A 12,673-nucleotide genomic window follows, 5' to 3' on the forward strand; every position below is an offset into this window, starting at 1 on the left:
GAAATCTTTTTAAAGGGTAGCTTGAATCAAATTTATGATGACAATGGGAACAAAAATAGACTAAATTCTGTGAATTGTTTAGGAATCTTACCTTGTTTACTTGTTATTTACTTGGCACTGCATGTGTTATATTAGATGTTAAATGGTTGAAATATTTTTCAGACTAAAGAGCTTTTCTCAAAGGATTCTGGTACCTATACCTCTTTCTACTTCCATGCTATGTGACTTTCACTTCAAGAAACTGAACTTTTTGTGCGCTTGTGCATGTGTTACATCTGGTTTTTTAAAGTATAAGGATTTTTATACATTTCAAATACAACTCAGTGCCAGATACACCTGGCTGTACCGTTAAAGTGCTGAGGAAATTTCAGTTGTCTTATTTCAAGTATCTTGTGAGTGATTTTTAGTTATTATTCTTATTATCTAAAATTCTTGTGTAAGTGTCATATCAAATTACAAAATGAATTTATGCAAACTATTTTACATAGTAAAAGTATTGGTTTCAGTTAATCTATGTTGAATATATGTATATGTAAAAAGATCTATATGTTTTTCCTTTTAAACCAGTATCAGTTAAAAATTAAATATGCCAACATCCACCTGTTTTTTTTCAGAGTAATTACCAGTAGGTTGTAAAATTAAATTGGTTGAGCTGATTGGATATGTTTTTGAAGTACTTGTCCCACCTAATACTTTTTTGTTTATGGGTAATCACCAAAATTTTATTTTAAAAGTTGGCCTTCTCAGCCTGTGGCAGGTAAATGTCTTTTTTCATAATTCAGCATATAAAAGCATAAACTTCTACCTTCCTTAGGAGTAATTGTGCCCAATCTTCTTAGCAGATATACCTCCAGTGTAATTTTCAGGCTCATGAATGTAATACATGTTTAGCTCTTACAGCTAAAAACGACAGTTTATGAAAATATTTGAAATATTAAGTTCAGAATACCACTCTTTAGCAACTTTCCTTAAAAGGTGTAATTTTACTGATATTCCATTAGCAGATAATGAACTTTTAAACATAACAGAACTTTTTACTTGTCTTGATTTGCTTTATTTGAGCTTGAAAAATACAAGAGCTAAGTTGCAAGAGCAGGGAATGAAGTCTCTGTTTAACAAAAATGCAGGGGAGCAGGGAAGTTACATTCTGCTTTTATTCACTGGGACCTTCTAATTTCACAATTATTTACTTTTGGAAAGAAAATATTATTTTAAAAGGTAGATGTGTGGTAGAGTTTGTTTTAGAAATGTAAATCACATGGGCTGACCACAGGGATCAGGCACCAGGGAAAAATCACCATTTAAACAGATTGCTAGACCTGTGTGTCTGAAGTGATTTCTGGACTCGTTTTAAGGCCAGAACATCTCTGGTAGGTCTTTGCCTTTCTTTTGCGATCGCCCCGATAGCTTCGGAGAGGTGTGGAAGAGGCAACGAAGCGATCCTTAAAGAGAGATGCTTTTGCTTAGAGTCCCAAGAGCTGACAAGCACCCTAGACACGGGTCCCCTCCACAAACGCCAGTTTGTTGGGCGAAGCGAGGCAGCCACAGGTTGGCTTTTCCCCCGGAGCGGGAAGGGAAGCGCCCTCGGTGCCGCCCGTGGGTCCTGCGCTGCGCGGGGAGCGCCCGGCAGCATCCCCGGGTGCCGCGGCTGCGGCTGCCTCTCCCCCGGGCAGCACGGCCCTGGCCCCGGCCTTCTCGGGGCCGCAGCCGCTCTGGAAATGAATATTTACATCCCCTGGAAAAGCGCAGCTCGCCACCGCCGAGGGGCCGGGCGGAGGCTGGAGCCGAAGCTCGTTATCCTTCCCGAATGCGAATGAGCCCGTCCCGCGGCTCTTGGCTCAGGTGTGCTCAGCTTTTGTTTCATTAGATTATCAATTGGGTTTGGGAAGGAGATCCAGAGCTTCCCGATAGCTCGGTGCCATATGGAAAATCTGCGCTGTTTTGATTATGCTCTATGTAAACATTTTAATATCGGATCCTTAAAATCCAGAGACTATCCCAAAGGGGATTAAAACATAATCCTCTCTCTCTATAGCTGTAGTGGATTAATTTCGTATTCTCTCAGTGGCTGGCTTGCTCCCTGAAGGCTACAACAAAAAGACTCAGTGCTCCTTAAACATGCTATGGAATTGCAAGTTGTAATTGGAGATTTCCAAAGGACAAGTGTAAAAATGAAACACTGCTAATACCGATTTTTTTTTTTTCATTTTGTGCTTTAAGAAAAGAAAGTCTGTAAAGATATTTTTCAACTTAGTTTGAACATCCCCTCTCCTGAAATCCCATAATGTGACTGCTTATTTTGCTTTATGTTTTTTGGGGTTTTTTTCTTTCTTTCTTTTTTTTTTTTTTTTTGTGGGTTTTTTTTTGTTTTGTTTTGTTTCTGGGGTTTTTGTTTGTTTGTTTTTGGTTGTTGGTTTTTTTCCTAAACAAAAAAACTCAGGAAAACCTTTTCTTATCTGGAAAGTACGATAATGCTTATTCCTTGTCTCATTGTGATATCTCTGACATGTTTACCTTGCAACAAATCTAGGGTGTTATTTGAGTAGAATGCAGGGCAGATGCCAAGGTACCAGTCTGGTAGAGAACTGGGAGGCTTTTCTCGGGAGGAGTAGAAAACACAAAATCCCCGATTTCCCCTGCCTTCAGGAACGGGCTAAGAAGTGACTGCTCCCTTTCCCTCCACGTTCACCCCTGCTTTTGCAGCTCTGCCCCCCGCTCCAGTCCGCGAGGGCACATCACCCGCTAACCGGGGCGTACCATTGTCTCCGCCTGAATGGCAGATTATAGGGTTTGGCCTTTTGGCCATTAAATAGCGGTGGCTTTATTTTTATTTTAGCCACACAACACCAGGGGAAAAGAGGTAATTGGATTAAATTGATGTTCTTCCTTCTGGGATTCAGCAAAGCCCACAAACGCCTCCTTAAAGTGATAGAATATCGGGTCGTTTCCAGGACGCGTCTTTCCAAGGCGCTTTTCTCCCCGCACAAAGGCCCGGGCGCCCATCACCCTGCGCCGAGCCAAGTGTGCCCGAGAAGGGACAGAGGAGGAGTAGGGCGCTCTGCTTGAGAGGGCAAGTGCTCCTGCAGGGCAGGGAACCGCCGGCTGCCCAGACCCCCCCCCCTTCTGTAAACACAAAGAAAGGGGGCCTGGGGAATAGAAACCCAAATCCACTTGTAATCGTACAAGAGAATCGGGCGTAATTACTTGAGCAACCTAGATGAAGATTGATGAGGCTTTAAAGCGGCGTTTCGGATCGATCACCCTGCCCTTTGGAGCCTCCAGCCGGGCTTCCCCGGCTCGGATCGGCTCCTTTCCCACCGCCAAGGGAGGGAGAGAAGATGGAGGCTAGACTGGGAGAGCAGCAAGGCAAGCCCGGCGCATGTGATTCCGATCAGCTGACTGGGGTCAAGAGGCTACCTCGGTTTATTAGGAGATGGAAAACAATAAAATGAAAGAAAATAGAGTTTGTATCAATATTATCCCGTCCGCCACGCTGGGCTGCTGAAAGCTGTCACTGAAACTGTGCGTTTTAGCTTCCCCTTGTACGCACAGCAATCCCTGCCTTCCTCTTTATTTATTTTGCAGCGTAAATGACAAAATATTGAGCAATAAGGGCTCAAATTGGGTGTTACAGTAGAGTAAGGCATTAACAACATGACAGTTAGATGCGCCGATACAGGAGTAATTTGGGCTAAGTGAGTAATTTGAAGTGCTGCCTGCGAGAGCTGGTAGTGAAGTGTGCGGGCAGTGCTGCGGGAGGAGGAGAGGGCGCACCCAAGGCGTTGGCCCCGGTGCGAGCCGTAGCCCCGGGCTCGGCTCGGCCGCGCCAGCGCCCGCACGGCGCTGCTGGAGGAGCGAGCGGCCGGGGAAGGAAGGCAGCGGGAGGCTCACGACTCTCTGCCCTCCGAACAGGGGTCCCCTCATTGCAAGGGAGATTTTTTAGCTGCGTATAACAAGCAAACTGCTTAGTACCTCCTGAGATGGTCAGTTGGCCAGTTTCTAAAAGGTGCATCAGTCAGGTGGTGTACCCAGCTTCTCATTACTGGAGTTTTATTGTTTATGTGTCAGATACGTGTTTGTACACGTATGTGGCTCTGTGTGTTTATGTATATATATACAAATTATCTCACAGGCTTTCGTGGTTAAATCTAGAAGAATATATAATACATAATAATTTCTTCGAAGCAAATAAACTTCCTAAACACAGCCGCTGTCAGCTTCAACAGAAGATGGCATTGATATTCAAGATAAGATGGAGGAAAAGCGATCCTCTTGTCTTTTGGATTAAAGAAGGGTTGTTTTGGTTTTTGTTTTCCTCAGTTAATATCTAACAATTTGTGTGGAGAAGGCTGCCTTTTACAATAGGTTTTCCCCATCCCATATTTTCAATGCCCGTGAAAGAGTCTCGTTAAGGAATATATTTGAGCGAAGTATTGTTACAGTAATTTTTAAAGGATAAGCTGCAGCGAGTTGTAACAAAAATTATCGTGCCGTAAATGTATTTAACGATGCCAGCCTTTTTGTGCATGGGGTATTGAAATAGGTGCAAAAAAAATAAAATAGGGAAAAAAAAAAACCCAAACAACTAAACAAAACCCCCTGCTATTTGGCGTTACTTGTCCGAGTTGAGGTCTGGATCTAGACTCAAAAATAATGCCCCCAGGCCTCGCAGGGTCAGTGTGGCGGGCAGAGGCTGCGGGCTGCCCTGCCCTGCGCCCCCGGCCCGGCCCGGCCGCCGCGGGGACCCTGGGCTGCCAGATCGAGGCGGTGTGGAACGAGCAGCCGCTATCGCACATAAACAGTGATAGCATTAACGAGGAGCAAAAGGGCATGAAAAGAGAGGGGACCTTCTTCTAAGAGGCAGCTGTTTTTCACCCTAACCCTTCTGAATTTCGCTGCTGTGATTTATCTCGCAACCCCGGAGCTCACAAACCCGCTTGTGCCCCGGCCGCGGAGTTCAAAGCTCTGGCCGCGGTCAGGAGGGGAAGGAACACGGTGTTTACAAACTGGGTTTACGAGGGGGCTCGCGGGGCGCTGGCTCGGCGGAGGGAAGGGCCACCGGGGATGGGCCGGCCGGGCGCCTCCAACCTGACGCCGCTGCCCTTGCCTTGCAGGCCCCGTGGTCCTCAGCACGCCGGCACAGCTCATCGCCCCCGTGGTGGTGGCCAAGGGGACGCTCTCCATCACCACCACAGAGATCTACTTCGAGGTGGATGAGGATGACTCGGCTTTCAAGAAGATCGACCCCAAGGTGAGTGCGGCGCGCGGGCGGGCGGCGCAGTCCGGGTCCTCGTCCCCGGTCCCGGCACACGTGCGCCGGGGCCGCCCCCGCATTCCAAACTCCGTTCCTGTCTGCCGCCTTTCGCTGCATTAAAAAAAAAAAAAAAAAAAAAAAAAAAAAAAAAAAAAAAAAGCGCAATGTATTAATGATGTTAAATCCTCTATTACGGCAGCGTACGCGTTTTCCAGCAGCCTTTCTCGTGGTGCCTTTGTATGAACGTGGTCAGATTTAGTAGTTAAGCCAATTGCTCTGAAATCCCTGGAGGGAGCAGCAGTCCTAGCCCGCAGCCTTCCCGAGACACAGCGGAGGGTTTTACGCCTTCCGAGGTTATCGGAGAATCCCGTTATTTCAAAAACGTTAGTTTCCACGTAAGAAAATACGGCGCATTTTATAAACACTTTGTAACTGCTGAAATGAAAGTTAATGCTTGTTTTCTGGGGGAGAAAAGAAAATGGGGGAGGGGGGAATAGACATGTACCGAAGACTTGGTTCCTGGGAAAGCTCTGTTTTTTTTCTGAAGTCATTTACTACTACCAATTCCCCAGCGCCGCCCCACTTCCCCCTCCCTTCCGTGAAAACCTCCAGCCCAGCCGCAACAGAGCAGGGAGGGGTGCGTGACTTGAGCGGAAACCTTTGCGTGGCTTTCTCCCCGCGGGAACGGCGCGGGGGATGCCACGCGGGGGAGGAGGGGGCAGACAGAAGGGACGTGTCTAACAGGGCGCTCCTCTCGTCTGCATGTCTTTTTATTCTTATCGCTCTTGCTTTATTTCTTTGCTATTGCTCTGGAAAGTGTTGGAAGAGAGGAAATAGGAGAGGTACTTTTACAAAGACCTTGGTGTTTGGGGTTTTTTAATGCAGAAATATTATAAATAATTTCCAAGAAAACTCCTCGTCTAAATATCTTTGCAATGAAGTGATTTCTCTTTGGTGAATAATTTGTCAAACTCGGAACTTTCTTCGCAGTGCTGGTGTAAAAAGTTGCTGTCAGAATCTCTGGGTATAACAGTTTTGTTAAAGTGCACCCACTGGAAATAGTTGCTAGTGGGTGTCACACAGGAGATCGGCCTCTTTCAGCACTTGTTGACTATTAGGATCCTAATCAAAATCCCCGTTGTTAATTTGCGTTGTGATTTAAAAGCCATTTTAAAGAAATGCATCCTGAGAGGGACCAGGCAGTGCGGTACAGACGGGCGGCTTTGGATTGCGTGCAGTTTTGTAAGCACGCACATGCTATTCCCTCTGAATGCCCTGGGAGCTGAGAGGCTTGATTTCTGGGAGTGGAACTGGCAATCTTATCACATTCGTAATGGATTTGTAGGTCAAAAGTAATATTGTTGTTCACTTTATTGGCGCTGGCTCTCACCTATAAATTTTATTTTCTGCTTTATTAGTACCTGCACCAAATTTCTAGTTTTATCAGGATCACTGCTTACTCAAAACACTCCTTCACAGATACGTTGTGTTTCCTCAGCTTTGTTCAAAAGCCAGCAGAAACACAACAGCACCGTATAATAAACCCTTCAAAACAGACTTCTTTCCTGACTGCTGAAAAAGTGTAACTGTATTAATAAGTACGCTGGTGTCTGACAGTTGCTGATGGTGATCTGGAGCTAAATTCTAATATGTTTGTACAACCAATACTTCCTTATTCTACAAAACTATTCAAAATGCAAAGTCAGGACTCTGCCCTTAAGTTTTCTGTTTTACAGGATTTAAGCAAGTATCCACAGAAAGGAAAAATCCACAAAACATTGCTGCCTCTGGTTTTTCAAGTAAAACATTTGATCCGATATTGAAACGCTTACCCATATGCATTTTACTTCATTTATTAGCTTGTAATTAAATAAATCAGCAACAGAAATTAAAATCTAAATCACAAAAAGTAATTATCCAGTGTATTTCAAGTGCATTTTCAAATATATAATTCCAATATTCAAGCGTTATTATATAAGCTGAATCCAAATTTCTTTTGAATATATTTAAATAACATTTCAAGTATATTTATGGAATGTTAGAAATAGAACAAGCAATATATATGAAACGAAAAATGTAAACTTGTTAAGTTCAGACACTTCAAAAGACAATTAACAAAAGTACCGTGATAAAATCTACCTTTTTAAATGGTATCTTCTTTTTAGCAGAAAATGTCCTTGAAGTATCCAAAATGGCAATTTAACTTCTGATCACCAAATCACAAAACACCAACATCCACAATTTCAAAGACAATGTGAGATCACAATATTTGATACAAATTAAAAGGTACATTAGGGATTGTTCAGGTGGCATATCCAAATAGCTTTTACTCACAGAAGGTTTACATAAAAATACCGGGTTTTGTTATAATCCGTTGGTACCGTTTTTAGGCAGAATGGTCACAATCAAATTACGGCAAATTTTCCTTTCCAGATAACACACTTTTATTCTTTTATTTCTTTTTTCTTTCTTTCTTTCTTTTTGTTTTTCCCCCACGGGGAACTGCAAAACTGTGACGAAGAGGAACGATGCTTGCTGTTCTCATTTGCTTTTCTTTGTGAAGAGCCTAAGCTATATTCCTTTTTAAAAGAGAATATTATTTGCATTGTCAAGTGGAAATATATGATTTTTCAAACAGGCATCTCAAACTTCATCGGGAAATTAGCAGATTTATCGGTCAGGCCGGTTTTATAGTTACCCTCTAAAGTTTCTCCAAACTTTTCGGGTTGGTAAGTATTTCCCTAGCCAGTCGCCACGTTTGTTTGGCCGCGTTTTCCAGGGCCGAGTGAGGTTTGCCCTGAAAGAGGTCTAAGTTGGGCAAGAAGTAGTGCGGGCACCTCCTGCACTGGAGGCACGAGATGAGCTGCAGTAAAATCCCGTTGAGCCGGTCCCCCAGGCACGACTCGTCCCAGTCCGATTCCCGGGGATGCTTTTCGCATTCGTAGGAAACCAGAGTCTTCATGTGATAATTATTCAGGGGCTGGCCCGGCAGCTCCAGGTGACGGTCCCGTAAGGTTTTGAGGATGGAGAGGCATTTCTTCCTGCAGCCGCCCATCTGCAGTCTGTTCTCAGCTTCCGCGAACTGCAGCACCCAGGCATCGCTCTCGGCCGAGCTCTGCTTGCCGGCCAGAGAGTGGCACTCCTTGGACAAGAGGTTGAAGCCTTCCGCCTTGACCTCCGCCACCCGGTTGGGTCCCGGCCAGGGGATGTGGGGAAGCGGCCAGTGTGCAGCACTCCGCGGCCAGATCCCCGTGCACTTGAACGCTGGAGTAATCTGCACGACGTACCGGTCCCTGATCCTCAGCTTCACTTCGCTGGTGTCCGCCACCATCTTTACCACGTCTCTGTAACTGCACTTATCCACGGCTTGAGCCACCAGAGTCTGGAATCTGGACCGGATTTTGCGAGCGGAGAGGTAGCCAGACGCCGTGATGAACTCCACCCAGAGGGACATGCTCCTCTTGCGCCCGTCGCTTAACTTTAACACAGCGCAGCCCGGCAAGGAGCCGTCGTCCACGAAGTTGAAAACCCCCATTTGGTTCAGATACAGCACGACTTCAAACTCCGTGGGGGAGATGACTTCCAGCCCCTCGTAGCGATTGTCCATCTCGTTCAAGGAACTGATGAAGCGAGGCTCCTGCACCTCCACCTCCTTCAGCACGTCCGACACCACTTTGCAGACTTCTCGGATCGTTTTCGCGATTGCAGCTTTCCTGGCTTGGCATTTCTCATTGTAGTATTTATTCAAATGATACACCAGCTTGGCCTGGGCCGCGATCATGTTGGGGCAGAGATCCGGATTGTATACCGGAGTCTCGCAATAGGCTGTGGGATCCAATGCGGCTGCTATGGCTGGAGCCAACTTCAGAGGAGAAACAGGCTGCCGCACTCTGAAATGTAACAAATGTTTTTCAAAATGCGCCGGGGCTGCTGCTCCTCAGATGCTCTCTTCCTGCTTTTTTAGATCAGCCGTCTTGAAGTGTGTGTGGCGGGGGGGTGAAGGGAGGGGGGAGCGGGCGGGGGACTGGAGGGGGCGATATTTTTCCTTCCCCTTTTTTTAAAGGGTCCGTGAGTGAGAGGAACGCATCGAGAGCAGCACCTTTCCCAGCAGCAAGAAAAAACAAAGTTGCACTGAGACACAGCGAGGGTTCCAGTAGTCAAAATAATAAAACCTCTTCGTATTTATTTATGTTTTCCCGTAGTAATCACCGTGTGTATGCAGGGCGGTTAATCAGATGGTGGAAAAAAGTGCCGTGTGTGTATGTCAGAAGAAGCTGGCTGTTGGTTTGTATAAGAGCCCAGATGCACTCGTGTGGAAATTATAAAGGCAGGGCCAGGCAGGCGGGCGGCCAATCGCCACTGGGCTCGTCACTGCAGCCTCTTTCAGCTCGAACCCGGCTAATTAATCCCTCTCTAGGAGATAGATATGTATACACAGCCACACACGCACACACACGCACAGGCAGGCACATACAGAAAGGTAGAAGGTTACTGGCTAGAAAGCCGCCCCGGTCCTCTGTACACTCGGAAATCAAGAGAAATCGCTCTCCTTTGGGTGTAACTTGAAGGGTACTGACGTTTCCAGAGGACTTGGGAAAACTGTGCCGCTCCGTACTGAATCCCTGCGTGCCTCCTCATGGCCGGGACGTGAATGCAGGTGTATTAAGGGGCATCCATCAACTAGGGAGCTACAGACCGGGCTGGCTCCGGCAGGAACACAGGCACAAATTCATTAACCCCCACTCGGCGTTACATCACTCTGTCCTTTTCCTCCTGATAGTTGTCTGTAACTGCAAGCGAGAAGTAGGTTTGGATTTTTTTCCTCTCGTGAACTGGCCAGTGAACAAGGCAGCGGATTCATGGCAAATTTAGTGTTCTTTGGAATAAAATATTGCTCAGAAGTCCACGATTTGTACTGTTTTAAAGGATCTTCTGACGGGCTCTAATCGATTTTGAGGTTTAATGCATTTCGGCATTGTCTCTGCCTTGCTTTTTGTATTTGTACCTTATGAAGGGAGAATCAATCGCTAAACATATCTGTCAGGTCTTTTTCACGTTCCTTCCAAAAATCAAGTAGCAGATACAGACGGTAAATCTCCTTTGCCAATTCTTAGCGTCGTTTTTATATTCTGTATTGCTCTCCGATATGTTGTGAATCGTTGATGTTCGGCTGCTTTTCGAGACGCACTATAAGTACCTATTAATTTCAAACCTGGAGGATTTATCGTACAGCGAGCTGTGCTAGCAAGCTGCGCTTAGTAAATGTGCACACGGGAGGCAGGCTAGCGACTGCAAACATGCTGGCTTGCTTGTCTGACAGTTTGGGGTTTCGCCTGTGTGATGTGTAATTAGCAAATTTCGCCTTCGGTACTTTAAGTGTTGGTAATCGGGACATTTATTTGCAAATAAGCTGGAGTGGTAAGCTGCTTCACAGCATTTACTGAGCTTCACTTCAAGAGAGCCCTAAATTTTATATATATATATATATATATATATATATATATATATATATATATATGAAAAAAAAAACCACCAAAGCTTTTGGTCGCTTGGAATCTTTAAACTACTGACCCATTACCTTTTCCTAAAGTAACTGTCACGGGCATATCAGTCGCTGAGGAGAAGTCATACCACAAAGAACATTTCACGACATTTATTCAGCGTACGAATGCGACCAACTTTATTGCACATAGCGGAGAATTTGTGACTGTGCGCTTGGCTCCCTCGGTCTAGCGGTTATATGGATGTTCCCGTGCCGCTCCCGAGGAGGAAGCCGATCGGAATCCTTTCCTGCTCATGAGTTGAGCAGGGATGGGGCTGTCGCTGAAAAACTGCAGGTGACCGGTCGTCCCGAAGCAGCTTACCTCTTCTCGGCCGCAGCCCTTGGCCGCCGGGAGAAGGGCGACCACTTTCTGGCTGTTTGGGGCGGAGAGGAGGCAGTTTCCTCCCGGGCTTTCTCCCTCCTCCGCTTAGTTTCCCGGCCGGGCGCCGGGCGGGACACGCGTGCCTCCCCCCGGCCGCGCCGGGACCGGCGGCGGCAGCGGCACAGAGCGCCCGGTCCCGGTGCCTGCCGAGCGGCCGCCGAGGAGCGCTGCCGCCGTCCCTGCGCCGGGCCCGGGGCTGCCGCCTCCCTCCCTCTCTCCTCCCCCGCAGGGCGGTGGCGTGCGCGGCCGCGGCGCTGCGGGCTCCGGGGCCGACCGCCCCAGCCTTCCCGGAGCAGGCGCTTCCAGGAGTTCGGGCTGGCTCCGAGGGCACAGGCGGGCGCCTCCCCGCCGCTCCTACCGGCGGCTGCCCCTGGCTGCGCGGGCAACCTGCTCAGCGGCGGGGGCGAAGGTCGGCCCTCTTCCCTCTTCCCCCTTCCCCCTTCCACGGGGGCCGGCGCACACAGAACTGGCTCGGCGGCACCGCCACCGGCCCCAGCGGCGGGCGGGGAGAAGGAGGCACCTCTCGGGCCCGGCACATCCCGCCCCACTGCCCCAGGATGGGGCCCGGCACGACCCAGCCCGCCCCTCGGGCCCGGGGGTGATCCCGGTCGCACCGTGCCCTCAGACCCGGGGCGGCGTCGGCCGCAGCAGGGCACGGCTGGGCTGTGCACAGGAAGGAAAATCGGTCAAGTTAGGACCAACTCCGGCAGGCGGGTACCGGGGACCGACTGGTGCGGGGGAAGGCCCGCGGCGGCCCCAGTCCGGCCCTGGTTCCCTCCCCGGGCGGCGGCCGCTGCTCCCGGAGCCGTCCGGCTCGACACCGCCGGCGCTGCCGTGTCGGGGGCGGCTTCTTTGGGGTGGAAATGTCAAAGAGCCCCTTTCGCACAGGGTCACATACCAGCGCCGGGTAAAACCGAAAGTTACAGCGGGCGGACAAAAGGTTGTCCCTTCCTCCCTTTCCGCCGAGGGAACAGCCCTTTCCTGCGGTGGGGGCACCCCTCAACTTCCCAGAGATGCAGGAGCCTCAGAGCTGCGCGTTAGCGGTGGGGATGTTCCGGGCCAGGTTTTGCTTATTTTTGCCCCCTGGGTTTTAGCTTGGCGATTCTAGTTGCCAAAGGCCAAAGCAGAAAGGTCATACCTTTAAGCTGTCAGAAGTCATAACATTCATGACGTGGCAAAATTAATTTAAACAAAAATTACGTCTTAGATACTAAATAAGAGTTTTCAATGTGTAGTGCTAAGATTAAGCTTAGATACCAAGTAATGCAAGGTTACATGTATTCATTGTATCTCGGTGGCTATGAGAAATATTAGATTTAGTCTTGATTAGGTGATGTTTAACACTGAAAGTCGCTATTAACTCCATCATTTAGTTTCACACACTAAACATTTAATAGTTTAAAAATTTGTATATTTAGGCATCACAGACACCACTGAAATGTGACTGTTGAAGTGACCCAATCATTTGCCACGACAAGAAGTCAGTTTGGTTTAG

General features: G+C 47.9%; 2 protein-coding genes across 7 annotated transcripts in view; one reads left to right on the plus strand and one right to left on the minus strand.

The window, feature by feature from the left end:
• NBEA (neurobeachin) overlaps positions 1–12,673 on the plus strand; it is a 454,976-nt gene that overhangs the window by 301,859 nt on the left and 140,444 nt on the right. For all 6 annotated transcript variants that reach the window (XM_059838861.1, XM_059838862.1, XM_059838865.1 and 3 more), the window contains one exon: positions 5,115–5,251. In XM_059838861.1, the coding sequence (XP_059694844.1) occupies positions 5,115–5,251 (137 nt within the window). The remainder of the gene's footprint in view (positions 1–5,114; positions 5,252–12,673) is intronic.
• Positions 7,074–9,243, minus strand: MAB21L1 (mab-21 like 1). The gene has a single exon (XM_059838858.1). The coding sequence runs from the start codon at positions 9,033–9,035 to the stop codon at positions 7,956–7,958; it is 1,080 nt and encodes a 359-aa protein (XP_059694841.1). The 5' UTR covers positions 9,036–9,243; the 3' UTR covers positions 7,074–7,955.

This window comes from Haemorhous mexicanus, chromosome 2 (genome assembly GCF_027477595.1).
Source record: "Haemorhous mexicanus isolate bHaeMex1 chromosome 2, bHaeMex1.pri, whole genome shotgun sequence".
Classification (NCBI taxonomy): domain Eukaryota; kingdom Metazoa; phylum Chordata; class Aves; order Passeriformes; family Fringillidae; genus Haemorhous; species Haemorhous mexicanus.